The 16,407-nt window shown below is 41.6% G+C and overlaps 1 protein-coding gene across 1 annotated transcript in view; it reads right to left on the reverse strand.

The window, feature by feature from the left end:
- PDZRN3 (PDZ domain containing ring finger 3) overlaps nt 1-16,407 on the reverse strand; it is a 202,920-nt gene that overhangs the window by 17,693 nt on the left and 168,820 nt on the right. Inside the window, exons 4-5 of the mRNA XM_073351133.1 lie at nt 4,288-4,541; nt 770-857 (exon numbers count right to left, since the gene is read on the reverse strand). Of these exons, the coding sequence (XP_073207234.1) occupies nt 770-857; nt 4,288-4,541 (342 nt within the window). The remainder of the gene's footprint in view (nt 1-769; nt 858-4,287; nt 4,542-16,407) is intronic.

Consider the following 16,407-nt stretch of genomic DNA (forward strand, 5'->3'; position numbering starts at 1 on the left):
AGGAGAGTTGGTAGTAATGTAATGAAATTCATAAAGGGAAAATTGAAAAATAAGCTTTCGGTTGGGACATGCAAGATTTTCACAATGGAAGTGTTGGAAGTTCCATTGCTTTAAGACATTTTAAAATTGACTGGATACAACAGAAATTTTGCATTAGCAGGAAGAGGGATTTAGATGCGCTCAGATGTCTGTTCTGCTTTTAATGTCTATGATTCTGTACATCTACTGCTGTAACTTTTCAGTTATGAGAGAGGAAAAACAGCTTCGGAATTTGAGATATTTTCTTTGATCTCCTCTTACAATTTTAAAATAGCTTTACATGATTAAGACTAGCAATCTTTGTTTCCAATCCCATGGATATTTAGAAAACAAGTAATACTACTGAAACGCTGAAGTGTAAAAATAATCTATTATGAATTTGTGGTACATGTTCCACCTACCAAATCATATTGTTTTTTGCATGTAATAAATATGTAATTTCATATGGCCAGATCCTCAGGTACTGTACATCAGTATAGTTCCAAAGGAACAATGTCAGTTTACACCAGCTGAGGATCTAGCTCATCATTACACGACATAGTTGTATAAGCTTTAATGTTTACTACCTACGGAGTAACTGGAGAGAAATATGCTTATGCATAATTGTTAAAAATGTCTTTTGACATTATACATGTGTAATTGTAGTTAAATGCTAAATAAGAAGACCATGACACATGACAATATATAAAACGTTTTGAATTTTACATTTTTGTGAATAGTTATTAAATACCTCTAATTCTAACTCGTCTCTGTCCATTTCTTGATGAATGCTTCCCATGTAGTCATTTGGGTCATAGTATTCATGCACCGATGAATGACTGGAAGAACAAAGTATGTTTTAGGATATCATGCCCTGTGCTAATTAGCATATTGATCCATCTCAGTCTCATGGCAGGTCATCACTAACATGACAGACTTACAATCAGACAAACAAGTATGGGGTAGAGTGCACTGTTTATAATAATAAATACACCAAATGAAAACTACACGAATATAAAACCTGCAGTGCACCTTAAACATGATGAATACAAAGACGGAAGTAAAAGACCCCGAAAATGTTTTATAATTGTAAATTTAAAATTTGTGACCTTTCCCTCCCAAACGCAAAGCCAATCCCATAAACCAAAAAGGAGTTGCTGAGGTGAGAAGGGGGCTGCATGATGAACTGGTAAAACTAGGATGAAATTGTACGATAAATGAAACTATCACTCTGCTGATAGATTGGCAGAATGTCACATGCATAAGATGATTCTTCAGAATTTCTGAATGAAAACCTGGGGCTGCAAAAGTGCTACGGTTTTCAGAAAAGATCTTATAGCGCACATATACTTCACATCTGAGTAGCACCTTTCATCAAAGAATGTCCAAGTGCTTTGGATATATTAAGATATGCAATATTTCTGAGGGGTGCAGTTATACAGATGGGGATATGGAGGCACAAAGAGGTTTAAGTAACTTGCCAAAGAGGTCAGAGTGAATCTAGCTGAAAAGGGATTAGAAGCATGCAGTTTGAGGAAAAGATGTAATATATATGAGATTATGGAGATCAGAACTTTGACAACTTTGCACAAGAATAGCTGGAGTGTGAAAGGTTAGCACAAAGGCAGAGATCAACTGGATACAGCCAAGAATACTGGAGGCTCTCACAGTTTTGCAAATGCAGTTTGGCTCTTGCTTGCAACACCCCTACTGTTTCTTCTCCTGGTTTCTGCTAAGCAGACACTTCCAATTGTTCTCAGCTGTGTGATTACTGCTGTTTTGTGATATGGACAAATGTTCTTCAGGGAGTATGATGAGACTGCTAGGCTTGTTTTTATTTATAAACTGAGTTGGATTGCAGCCCATGTATGCAGAGGTGAAACTACCTTTGTCATCTTAGTTAATATTTGTACTTTTCTTTGAAGATGTAAAATGCTATCAAATTGCTAAGTATTATTATAATCATTATTTGGTCCTCAGTTATTGAGGATTAAAACAATAGGCTATTAGTGATTGGCAATTGAAACACAATGGGGTGTGTTTAATGGTTAGCAATTTAAACACACTCCACCCTCTTTAAATTGCCAATCATTATTGGCACGTTGTTTTTAAATTCCAGCTCCCCTCAGACAGCTGCACTATTCGCACTTTGGGGATTTTCAGCAGTATAATGCTTTGGTGATCGCCAATGAATATGAAGCACCTTTATTTACTTCTAAGATTGAAGTGAACTCCATTTGATTCCTTGTTAACTAGATGCACGTTTCTATGTAAGTGAGAGGCCATTTAAAAGCAGTATCTGCTATTTTGCTGATGTCGGGGTTGTTCTTCAAGGGTCACACTGATTTCAGTGGACATGGAAACAGGCAGCAAGAGACGTTAAATATAAAGGATCATTTTTACACTTCTTGTACCCAGGAAAAAAAAGCATGAAAACCATTTGCATCTGCAAAACTCTTCATTTGCATGCACAGTTGGGTTAGTGGGGTATTTAAGTGCCTCTTTGCAGGAACAAGCCCTTTTACGTCTGAATATGAGTTTTGCATGCACAGTTGTTCAGCTGCGGCTCAAAACCAGGCCACTGATGATGTCCAGAGTTCTAATCAATATCTCATGTGTGAGTGGCAGAGTTAGGATCAATCTTACTGATGGGCCTGCTGTTATGCAGGCATGTTGTAACCTAAATGACTTCTCTCATGAATTCCTCTTCTTTACCACGTTTATGGTGTAGTTGTTGCATTACAGTGCTTGCCTAGCAGCTGGGAATTCAGGCAGAGGTCTCCTCAGAGACTGCAATGGCATTACCATCAACCCCCGGGTATATTTCTATGGAACGTAACGTAACTTAGCTAAGAAGAAGAAGAGCATCCCCTCCAGAATGCTCTAAACTTCACTGCCAGTTGACTGTCAGAGAGCCTGAAAACTAGCCCTCAACGCAGCACTAAAATGTGGGCTGGGAACAGGGAGGCAAGGCAGTGACTTCTTAATTGAACCCCCCCTTTCAAATAGTTAATAGAAAAAAATGCCCAACAATGAAACATTCGGAACACCATGCACTTATGGACACGCAACCAATTTCTGGCTCAGTTTGTGCATGCTCACATGCCGCAAAACCCACAAGGAGCAGTACAGCATTGATGTCCATTCCTGCTCTAGGTTTCTCCTTTACAGGAACCCTCTGAAAGGAGTCTGGGAGGGCACAATGGGATTTTTTCTTATGTTTACGCTCACAGCCTGCCTGGTCTTATACTAGGAACTTATGTTGGTAAAACTACGTCGCTCAGGGGGTGTGGAAAATCCGTAGTTATTCCGACCTAACCCCTGGTGCAGACAGCACTATGTAGACAGGAGGGCTTCTGTCGACGTAGCTACCTCCTCTTTGGGAGGCGGAGTACTTATATCAACAGGAGAAGCTCTTCCGTTGGCGTCGGTAGCACCTTCACTAATTGCTACAGCAACGCAGCTGTGCTGCTGCCACGCTTTAAGTGTAGACAAGCCCTAAGTTTGCTGTTCATATCTCTCCACGGACTCCTACACTGTATAGCCAGAATAAAGGGTGCACATTAACACTGCTTTGTACAATATACGTGCACTCATTTAAAGGAAGTTACAGCCGCATGCTATGAACTAACTAGAATTTGGTCCATAATGCACAACAGTTGACATCTTTAGAAGCTTTTGTATCTTCTATGCCTCACCAGAGGCAAATGTGGATTGAGTGGTGACAATTAGCATGGATTCTATGGGGAACTGTTTCCCCTTCAAACAATGTGTGTGGGGTGGGGTGCATGTGTGTCTGAAAGTAATTATAGTTTTTTATTTGTAAGTACAAAAGCATCGAACTACCATTAACAATAATTACATTTTGATTCTAAAACATCCTTGATAGCACTGGTAAGTAATTTCAGTCCTAAAATATAATTTATGTGAGTAACATTGCTTCAGGGTTATAATAAAGTAATTAATACACCGGAACAGAATGCAGCTGCTCTTAGCAGTATGCAATTTATGGCAGCCATAAAAAATAAAGTTAAAACATAAGCAACCCAAAGAGGTAGTGAGGGGAATTACAAGCAACATTAGCCTTTTCCTTTAAAACAACTACAAACAAAAATGATTTATAGGGCCTGATTGTGAACTCAGTGGGACTACTCATGTGAGTAACTGCTCATCCGTGTGTGTGAAGGGTTCAAAATCTTGTCCTTAATGTGGTTCTTAGGTTAAGAAACACAGTGGTTTTCTAGTGCTTTACAAAAAACTGTTACTTACTCCTCAGGTAAGAGGTATGGATCTAGTACTGAGACTGGTGGAGGAGGGGATCCCATCCTGGTTAGAGCCATGATGTGTTCAAAGGTTATATCGGTCTGGGTGCCCATATCTACCAGATGAGACTCATGAGAAGGACTGAAGATCTTAGCGCGTGGGGTTCTCCTCAGGACCTGTACAACGATGGGCTCTTTGGCTGTTTTGAATGCTTCCACTGCCTGGTCATGTGTTGCTTTCGATAAATCTTTTCCATTTACCTGTGGAAAGAGTGAATGGGAAACCATTAGAAGAGAACAGGAGATAATACTTCCACCCTTTGTTTGCTTATTCATGTAAAATGCCCATGAACAGTCAGAAGTGAAAAGTCTGCTCTCCAACTTCATGCCTCATCTTTAAAAAAAAAAATTAAAAAATTGTCCAGCAGCTTAGATACCATGGTGAGAGTTGCTGTGCAAAACCCTGAAATACAGAAGTGATAGGCTCTTAGGGTCAGGGACTTGTCTAAACAATGTGGCTTACTTAACTGCCTGGGACCTTCAGAGCACTATGTACATGATAATTAGTAAAGGTAAAACAAGAGCTAGAGGATTAAGGGGACAGATAATGCAGGTTATGGAGCCTTTCCCCTCAAGGGAGGAAGGATGGTCTTTTGGTAAAGGCACTGTACTGAAATTCAGCAGATGTGGGTTCAATTCCTGGTTGTGCTATAAACTATTTGTGTGTCCTTGGGCACATCACTTCGGAGCCAGATTTTCAAAAGTGCATAGCCTATTGGCTGATAAACTCTTAAAAAAAAATCTGACCCTAGTGTGTCAGCCTCACTGAGTGTCTGGCCTCAGTTCTGTGTCTGTAATAGGGAACATGTGACTACCTAGTAAGGTAGGTCACCAGCTTCAATTTGGATTAAGCTGACAGTGGCCAAAAGGGGCACTCACTGGATGGCTATTCAGTGATCCATGTGAAATGTTCCCAGTTATTTATCTGTAGTAGACAGGCACCAACAGCTCATCATAATTGGCTCCCAAATGGTAGGCAAACCTTGGGGATCAAGGGGCAAACAGTATGAAGAAGTTTGCAAAGCCACTGGCCAGGTTTTACTAGTTTTATTTCTCTAGTGGAGAGGACTTCCTTTCCCTCTACTTCCCATCTGGCACCTTTCAGAACTCTACATTCACTTTAACTTTGAAATGCTAGAAGAGTGGTGGTGGTTGATGTCTTCATTCACTGTGTGATCTGCCTGAGACAGATCACACAATAAATTAAGACATCAACCACTGCCACTCACAGTGTTGCCAACTCTCGTGAGTTTATTGTGGGTCTCATAATATTTGGTGGTTTTCTTAAAGCTGCTGGAAGCAAGAAATTATATGAGAATCTCAGCATCCATTTAAAAACACAATGCAAGTTTCTACCCCTCATGGCTGCATAGAAAAGCTTGGCAATGTGAAGCGAGTGTAGCCTAAAGACCCAGAAACCAGGAAACAAAGACAAGGAACTGCAAAGTTCTATCCATTATTAAAGTTGTTATTTTAAGCCAATCTCAAGATATTTGGGGGCCTGAGTCTTAACTTTTGAATGCTTGGAGCTGGGCCCTTGTTGTTCATTGTGTGTACACATGAAGTGCTATGAGCAGCGCTGCATAAATAACCATCCGTATGTGTGACTTTCTCTTTCCTTTCACCATACACAAGCATTTTGTAAATGTTGACATTTACCTTTCACATGCCTCTCTGCCTATAATACAAATATGAGTTCATGACAGTTTCCAAACGAAGAAGCCGAGCACCCTGAGCTCAGTTGGCCAGAGGGTGTGGCATAGAATGCTACTCATGTGGACAAGAAGCACAGCCACACCATTCCCATCATCAGACAACTCCACTGCCTCCCTCCCTCCCTAATTTACGGACTCTGTTCACAACTGTCCTCAATAGATTTTCTCCAACTCTCCTCTCTCTTTTTAATCCTGCCCCCTAAGGGTGACCTTGTAAACTGGAGTAATAGTAATAGGATGAAATTTAATAGTGAAAAGTACAAGGTCATGCATTTAGGGATTAATAACAAGAATTTTTGTTATAAATTGGGAACTCATCAGTTGGAAGTAACAGAGGAGGAGAAGGACTTTGGAGTACTGGTTGATCACAGGATGGCTATGAGCCGCCAATGTGATATGGCTGTGAAAAAAGCTAATGCGGTCTTGGGATGCATCAGGTGAGGTATTTCCAATAGAGATAAGGAGGTGTTAGTGCCGTTATACAAGGCACTGGTGAGACCTCACCTGGAATACTGTGTGCAGTTCTGGTCTCCCATTTTAAGATGGATGAATTCAAACTGGAACAGATACAGAGAAGGGCTACTAGGATGATCCGAGGAATGGAAAACCTGTCTTACGAAAGGAGACTCAAAGAGCTTGGCTTGTTTAGCCTAACCAAAAGAAGGCTGAGGGGAAACATGACTGCTCTCTAAGTATATCAGAGGGATAAATTCCAGGGAGGGAGAGGAATTATTTAAGCTCAGTACCAATGTGCATACAAGAACAAATGGATATAAACTGGCAATCAGGAAGTTTAGACTTGAAATTAGACAAAAGTTTGTAACCATCAGAGGAGTGAAGTTCTGGAACAGCCTTCCTAGGGGAGCAGTGCGGGCAAAAGACATATCTGGCTTCAAGACTAAGCTTGATAAGTTTATGGAGGGGATGGTATGATGGGATAGCGTAATTTTGGCAATTAATTGATCTTTGATTATGTGTGGTAAATATGCCCAATGGGATGTTAGATGGAGTGGGATCTGAGTTACTACAGAGAATTCTTTCCTGGGTGTCTGGCTGTTGAGTCTTGCCCACATGGTCAGGGTTTAGCTGATCGCCATATTTGGGGTTGGGAAGGAATTTTCCTCCAGGGCAGATTGGCAGAGGCCCTGGGGGTTTTTCACCTTCCTCTGCAGCGTGGGGCACGGGTCACTTGCTGAAGGATTCTCTACACCTTGAAGTCTTTAAAGTACGCTTCAATAGCTCAGACATAGGTTAGGGGTTTATTACAGGAGTGGGTGGGTGAGATTCTGTGGCCTGCGTTGTGCAGGAGGTGAGACTAGACAATCATGATGGTCCCTTCTGACCTTAAAATCTATGACTCTCTGTCTCTTTATGTTGTTGGTACAAAAGTGGTCTTCACTGCAGCCTGGGAATATCTTCCTGTTTTTCTCTACTATTTTGGGCTACAGTTTGCATTAAAGACTCTGTGGAAAATGTTGTATTTATAGTTATTTTCATTCACCAGGTAGCAACAGGTCCCATATTCTACTTTTTATTTCAGCTGTAAGATTTCACTAGGTTAATCGTTTGAGCAAGACACAAACTGGCGCCCTGTTTACTTCTTACAGATTAGAGATCCCTCAGTGCTTGTCCACGCAGAACAAGATATTGATTCTTCCGACTATTTTTTCAAGTTTCTTTCAAAATCATTTAACCATATTACTGTATTACAAAACTATTGGGACAAGACCTCTGAATAAGCAATTTTGCATCAGTATCTTGTAAATAGCTTTTCAGATAAAACATTGTAATGGTGCCCTAACATTGTAATAAAGACAAAGGGTGTGTCTACACTGCACTCAGAGGATTTGTAGACATACCTGAGCCAGCTGGGATCTAGCTAGCTTGAATAACAATATCAGTGGAGCTGTGGCAGCATGGACTATTCAAGCACATCCAGGACCATGGGTGTGTTCTTGAATGGCTTCCCATGCTGCCGTGACTTCATCGCTTATTGCTGTTCAAGCTAACTATACCAAAGCTAGTTTGGGTATGTTTACATGCGCTGCAGTCGCACCTCCGGTTACGGAGCACGCATACCCTAAGATACCACTGTAAAGATGGGTAGAGAGATTAGATGAGCACTGAAAGAGTTCCTGGACTCCCTATCCCAGTGAGAGCCAATTTTAAAAATAGAATTTCTGAGCATGGAGTCTATTCTAAAAATCTTCCATCCCAATGCACTTCATTTTTTTAGATCCCCTCGATTGATGGATACTCACCTTACAGAAAGAACTTTATTGCTAATTGACCATTCACATTTTTACACCTAAATCCTTTGAAAGAGCTAGTCTGAAATGTTGGGAGCATCATACTGTAATTTAACAGCTCTGCTCAGACCAAAATTAGCTTTTCTGTGAACCCTCTGAATTGCTGCAGTGGCATATCTCTCATGGGTTTATCTCTCATATTGACTGACAAGCTCTTCTACAAAATTTGGGACTTCTTGCGATTCAGCAGCCAAACGTTCCATGAGGAATGACCACGACCAACCTACTTCACAACCCTTCCAGTCAATGTGTGTGTGTGTGAGAATTCTGTCTTGAACAGCTATTACTTTACTCCAAAACAGTCCCATTGAAGCAAATGTATTACTTATAGATAAGGCTATGATTTTTTCACAGAGGTCACGGAAGTCATGGACCCCCAGAGCTCTTGGCCGCTGTGGGCCGGAGCTCCTGGGTGACGGGGGGAGGGGGCGCAGGCAGCTCCGGAGCGCTCGGCCGCCATGGATGGGCATTGGGGTAACCCCGGAGCTCCTAGGCGGTGGGGTACCCTTGGAGCTCCCTGCCATCATGGCTGGTGTGGGACCCCCCCCAGAGTTCCAAGCCCCCACAGGTGGTGGGGGCCCCCGGAGCTCCGAGCAGACCCCGCAGATGCCTAGCCACTGCTGGCAGTGTGGGGACTCTGCAGTGGAGCTCCTTATTTTGTCATCGATATTTTTAGTAAAAGTCACAGACAGGTCATGGGCTTCTGTGAATTTTTCTTTATTGCCCATGATCTGTCCATTACTTTTACTAAAAATATCCGTGACAAAATCTTAGCCTTACTTATAGAGTAAGGTGCAACTCCACGTGACAATGATATCTGGGTTTGGCTTGTAGTTAACATATTGCCTATGGCAAAAAGCAATAAAGAGCAGGTTAATGTCAGTGCATAGACCTGCTCCTTTTGAGTTACCTTGTGCACATACTGATTACACTGTCATCTTAGGGTCATCATGGAGAAACTGGGAAAGGTGATGACTCCAGATTTTTGATCAGCCAGTTGAGAATGGGAGCATTTGTTATGTGCAAGCATTACATTTGCATTACACTAACAGTTGCACTGACTGCAATTGCTCAAAGTAATGAACAACATGTAAAGTTTGGCCTGGTCAAATTAAACTCGTCCAACTGAGCAGATTACTTTTAAAATAATTTGTACAGCTGTAATATTAAGTCCAATGTAATATTTTCTGTTTAAAGAGGAACTGCTGATTAGGTTCCTGCTTTTATTATTTACTATAAATTAAATGTTGCAGATGTTTATTGTGTAAAGCCTACAATTGATTTTTTAAATAATTTGTGTACAATTAAGGTAATTAAGCAATCAATTAATACCAACCCCAAGTTATATCGAGTATTTCATTTTACAGCTCTGGCCTGAAATCATTGTTAGGCAGGCAAACTTTACATGATCCACTTTCCACAACTTAATGTTATAAAAGCTAGTAAAACTGTCCAACTAGTGCTAGCTGGATCAATCATTCTGTGATCAGTTTTCTCGCAAGTAATATAGCTAATTTTTTTATGTTAAAATGTTCGCTAGAGGCTTTGCATTTCTAGTTTGCTGCATAACTTATTTCAACAAAACATAAGGTCAGTTTCCTCACCTGAATCTTAACTCTTTGTACTCTCACAAATAATTACTAGGGAGATAAGTAAGACATCATAACGTTTGACATCAGGTGGAGAACAGGCAGTAGGACTGGATCAAAGATCTTTGAAAAAAATACCTATTTTAATTGTAGTTACAGCAGAACAACTTCCAACTGCAGCATCTTGCTAAATGTTCTACAGGGTGACTGTGGGTAAAAATTAAATGAAGAAGGGTTGCATAACAGAGCGGCAAGATGTCCAATCTGATGCAGGGGGTATTTGTAAGAAAAGCCAGATAAAGCAGGGAAGATAAATAAAGCAGGGTTCAATAAGGATAAGTGCAGGGTCCTGCACTTAGGACGGAAGAACCCAATGCACAGCTACAGACTAGGGCCCGAATGGCTAGGCAGCAGTTCTGCGGAAAAGGACCTAGGGGTGACAGTGGATGAGAAGCTGGATATGAGTCAGCAGTGTGCCCTTGTTGCCAAGAAGGCCAATGGCATTTTGGGATGTATAAGTAGGGGCATAGCGAGCAGATCGAGGGACGTGATCGTTCCCCTCTATTCGACATTGGTGAGGCCTCATCTGGAGTACTGTGTCCAGTTTTGGGCCCCACACTTCAAGAAGGATGTGGATAAATTGGAGAGAGTCCAGCGAAGGGCAACAAAAATGATTAGGGGACTGGAACACATGAGTTATGAGGAGAGGCTGAGGGAGCTGGGATTGTTTAGCCTGCAGAAGAGAAGAATGAGGGGGGATTTGATAGCTGCTTTCAACTATCTGAAAGGGGGTTCCAAAGAGGATGGCTCTAGACTGTTCTCAATGGTAGCAGATGACAGAACGAGGAGTAATGGTCTCAAGTTGCAGTGGGGGAGGTTTAGATTGGATATTAGGAAAAACTTTTTCACTAAGAGGGTGGTGAAACACTGGAATGCGTTACCTAGGGAGGTGGTAGAATCTCCTTCCTTAGAGGTTTTTAAGGTCAGGCTTGACAAAGTGCTGGCTGGGATGATTTAGTTGGGGATTGGTCCTGCTTTGAGCAGGGGGTTGGACTAGATGACCTTCTGGGGTCCCTTCCAACCCTGATATTCTATGATTCTATGATTCTAAGATTTGCTGATGGAAAGATTTTCCTGTCAGAATGATTCATCCCAGATTCTGGAATCTATAACTTCCAGCTGCCAAGTTTCTTTACACAGCTGGCTCACAAATCAGAATGAGACAAAACAACCCCCCGCAAACAACAATAACAAAACCCAACCCAAAGGCTGACGTTTACAAAGCTTACCAGGGGATTTAGAGACACAGTTCCCATTTAAGTTGAGGCTTGAGTATGTAAATCACCTCATCAGATTTGAAAATCACAGCCAAGTGTTACAGAGAAAAAGGACGGCACAGTGCACAATACTTTGGCTAATGAATGATTTAGAAGTGGACTGTCTCTGACATATATATTTTTGATGTTAGTAGTTTGATAAGGTTCTAATGACTATAACAAAATAGAAGATGTAATTAAATGTATTGTTTTTATGACACTTCAAAAAATTCAATTGGTTCAATGCAAAAACAGGGTTGGGATTTTGGTCTTTGGAAATGGGTAGTTCCAGGAAAGATGCGATTTATGGTGACACACAGGTAATTTATACTACGTAGGTAATTCTGCGGCTAGTAACTTCTCAACCTACCCATCTGTCTGTCCTCCTAAGTAATCAATGGATGTGTAACTGGTTCATCAATCAAGGAGAAAGCCTTGTTAGATGTCTTCTTTTCACTGTGAAACCTCTTTAAAGATATGAGATTAATCATTGTGGTTACTCGGTGTATATATATAGATAGATAGATTAGATATGGATAGAGATAGACATGTCCTATTCACACATGTGGTGTCAACATCTGTATTTTTAAAAATATGCTTCTCTTCTTAAGTAGGCGTAAATACATTTCAAAACTTAAAAATACCTTTATTGATGAACATGCTGTTTGGGGTCCCGGACCAGACTCTATTCTTAGTTGCTCTGGGTTGACATTAGTTTAACTGTACTGATTGTCAGGGAGTTATTTCAGATTTACACTAGTGTTGCTGAGATCAGAATCTGATTCCATATCCTTCAAATGAGGGCCCACAGAATGCTGCTATTTGGGAATGAAGTGCTGAAAAGAGCAGAATGGTTATTTCCCCTAGGAAGCCAATAAACTTCAGTTAGGAAGTATGGATAAGATCAATGGGGTAATGTAAATCACTGGTCAGTGTGTGTTACATGTTCCCATCTGTGCCTGATCCACAGAGGATGTGAGTTTGTTAAACTCGCTGTTACAGAAGCTGGTTCTTTAGCTCAAAGTGCAGAGAGAATCATTCTCTTAGCTCTGAACATCACTAGTTTGACTCTCAGAGTTGGCCAAGACTGTAGCCATGGCAGTAGGATATCTGGCTCGATAGTTCAGTAGAAGAGCTGTGTTAACAGGAAATCTGCCTATGGTGTGAGTGTGTGCTGCTTTGCTGATATCAATTGGAGTCCTATCTTTGGAATGATGGGACAATATGGATAAAGTGATTTATAGTAACTAGTCTCTGTGGAGCCACGCATCCCAGTATCTATGTGTAACAGATACATTCAAGACATCTTGTTTTCCTCTTGTCTATTAGGATGTAAACTCTATATGTCTTTAACTAGCAAATTACAAACAAATGTGTAGTAGAAGTCTTTAAAGACGGTTTTCTTGTGAAATGTGATTACAGTGGTGATTCAGTAAATACTTTGTAAATAATTCTGGTGTGCTAGTTGACATTTCCTCCTTCTTTTATTGTGGAATAAAACTAAAATCAATGGAAACATAAATTTAAAATGTGGTTTAACTCTACGATAGTAATAAGGGGCCATATTATATTATTGATTTGAAGCAGACCTCTTCATTAATTTCAACAGGAAGCTCTTAAAAACTGAAGGGACCATATGGACTATTTTCTAGAAAATTTATTTGAAAAAAGAAGATGGTGTGGGCCCAATTTGCAAATGTGGGCACTCAAAGAGGACATCCAAACACTCAGACGTTTGAACACTCAGGCTGGCACTTAGTGACTAAACTTACCACTTCAGTGCCTACGGGCTGATTTGAGAACCCAAGTACAAGATTTGAACATCCTGGGCCAGTTCTTTGATCCACACTAAATCTTCTTTGCATTATTCCAGTGATGCAATACACCCCTAAAGCCAGTATAGCCAGCCATGGGATCAACACTCCACTGTAGATTTTGGCTCGGGCAGAGTCATTAAGGGCTGGAGGCATGGCTGAACCCTGGTGATCCAGACCTTTGGCCCCTCTGCCCCAGCTGCAGCCAAAGATTGTGGCCTATAAATTTGTATAAATCTTTCCTGACGACACTTATTGCAGGAACAGGAATTAATTCAGGGAAATCTTATGGTCTGTATCATACAGGAGATCAGACAATTTGGTCACAGTGGTCTCTGGCAGCCTTTTAGTTGATGAACTATGCAAGCTGCAGTTGCTGCTTTTTAATCCTCAATATTGGGGCTGTTTTGTGTCTATCAGAATCTGACAAGCAATTAAACCAGGCTATTGTAGATACTCATCTCTTGCCCAGTCTGATTAATTCAGTTATCTGTGAGAGAGCACAGTAGTATCCTTTCACATTAACATTATTTCAGTTCTATTTGCTTTTTCAACTGGGGGAAAAATTTGCTCCTAGGTTGAAAATCTTGTTTGCCAAGGTTTGGCCTAAAACCTAAGCTTAAACCTGAAACAAGGGATTGTAATAAAAATGCTGACCCAACCTTCACTGTAGACCAGTGGTCCTCAAACTGGAAGACATGGAGCAATGTTCGGGCGGGGCCCAGGCCAGCCCCCATGGGGGGTAGGAAGGCAGCGCCTCCCGCTCTGCTCCAGCCCTCGCTAGCTCTTCCCCCAGCTGCAGTTCTGCTCCACCCCCAGCCCAGCTGTGGCCCCAGCTGCAGGTCCACTCTGCCCCCTGCTCTGCACCCAGGCCAGCTCTACCCTCGTTCCCTCTCTGCCTCTAGCCCTAGCTCCTGCCTCATCCCCAGTTCTGCCCCCAGCTCTGCTGCTGAGCCAACTGTGCAGTAATGGGGTGGAGGGGGGCATGGACAGATTCCATGATTGGTGGTGGGGGCGTGACAGGAAAAGTTTTGGCCCCACTGTTCTAGACACTAATCTACACAGGCAAATTGCATTGTGTTAGACAATGACCTTGAGGACTCATGTTCACTGGCACAATGTTAAACACAACTGAGCACGCAGCGGAGACAGACGATTGTCTTTAACATTTCATTAGTTAAAGTTGTGTTCTAACGTGATGCAGTTTCCAGTGGAGGGGAACGAAAAGGGCAGTGCTGCAATAGAGGCACCTAGGATTAACTGTGAATTTTCAAAACTTTCTTCAACAACTGCTTCAAGACACCGTTTTTTCCTCATTACGGATCTACCGCGGTACGTGAGGTGCAAGGCTTCTATTATTTATTATTTGTAGCCCCACAGCACCTAGGAGCTCTAGTTGTGGCCCTAGTCCCCTTTACAGTAAGTGCTGTACAAGCACAGAACAAAAAAAAAGAGTCCCTGCCCCAAAGAACTTTCAGTCTAAGGGGCAAGCTTTCATTATTCTAACAGAGTCCTTAACTGATCTGCTTAGAAAGAACTGCAGGTCAAGCCTATGGGAATATAATACGGTTAGCTAGAGACACTGGTGCAGGTAGAGTTTCAAATCTGAACAGTATGGTACATTGATATCTAGTTCAAGATCGGCATATCGGGGTATTTTCAGGTACTCTTAAAAATTGTTTAAAAAAACTGCTTGTTCTTCATATAATGAAAATTGCCAAACTCAGATCTGCAGATGGCTAGCTCAACCATTTGCTCAAGCTTTCTTCTGTCGGAGGGTAGCAGCTGTTGATATTTTATTCCTATGATTCCTAGCACTGTAAACAAAGATCACAAAATGTTTGAGAGGAACGTATTTGCACTGATATCAAGAGCTTGCTTTTTGGTTTCCATACAAAATTAATGCTCGCAGCTAAGCTTACGTCCTTCCTAAACTACATCAGATAACAATACCGCATTTGTATTGATCTAATCTGAATGGAAAACATGAGTCACAATAGACAAATGTCTCTATTTCCAATTATTGTAAAGGTGGTAAACAGATTTGTTAGGCTACAGTTTAAATAAGACGAATATAACTACATTTACTTTCTGCTGTATAAACATACATTTTACTTGTAGTGTTTGTAAACTGTATGCAGCAAAATTCTTATTTATAAATGGGTACATCTGAAATAACGTGGAAGAAAATCCATATAAACAAATGCTTTATTAGCTGGCCAACGTTTACAAATATGCATAATTTCTTAAGACACTTACTTGCCATGTAACAGAGATAAAAGGACCTTTTCATGGCAAAAAGATGGATAGATTAGCTTGACTAAAACATGCAATTGCTTAAATTCTGGATTCTTTTTTGTACTTTATCTACTGGAAATATATTCAGTATGGAGACTGCTACAATTAAATTATTAGGAAGAGTAGGCCCCGATGAAATCTATGATGGAGCTAGACCAGTGGTTCCCAAACTTGTTCCGCCGCTTATGCAGGGAAAGCCCCTGGCGGGCCGCGCCGGTTTGTTTACGTGCCGCGTCCGCGGGTTCAGCCGATCACGGCTCCCACTGGCCGCGGTTCGCTGCTCCAGGCCAATGGGAGCTGCTGGAAGTGGCGTGGCCAAGGGATGTACTGGCTGCCGCTTCCTGCAGCCCACATTGGCCTGGAGCAGCGAACTGCAGCCACTGGGAGCCGCGATCGGCTGAACCCACGGACGCAGCAGGTAAACAAACCAGCCCAGCCTGCCAGGGGCTTTCCCTGCACAAGCGGCGAAACAAGTTTGGGAACCACTGAGCTAGACAATATGAATAGTAACATGAGACAGAGACAGTTTCACATATCATTATGTGAAACTTGAATGTAGAACACACACTAAACTAGAACTGTAGTAGGGTGACTAAGTAACAAGGAAAAGTTTGTATTTTTTCACAGAATTTTCAAATATTGTCCAATATAATTAAGTTACAGTATACACTGTTCTGTTGGATTTATGATCGTATGCTATAAAGCAGTGGTGGACAACCTGCAGCCCATCAGGGTAATCTGATTGTAGGCCACGAGACATTTTGCTGACTTCACTGTCTGCTGGCACGGCCCCCCACAGCTCCCACTGGCCACCCGGGGTCTTCCCGGCCACTGGGAGCTGTGGGGGGCCGTACCTGCAGATGGTCAACGTCAGAAAATTGTCTCATGGCCCAAAATCAGATTACCTTGATGTGCCGCAGGTTATCCACCACTGCTATAAAGGGAAAGAAGTAAGGCTACTTTGTAAAGACAAAATGAAATTCGTAAATATTCAAGGTACAATCATTTAGAGGAAGTCTACTTTTC

The sequence above is a fragment of the Lepidochelys kempii genome, chromosome 7, assembly GCF_965140265.1.
Source record: "Lepidochelys kempii isolate rLepKem1 chromosome 7, rLepKem1.hap2, whole genome shotgun sequence".
Taxonomy (NCBI): Eukaryota; Metazoa; Chordata; order Testudines; family Cheloniidae; genus Lepidochelys; species Lepidochelys kempii.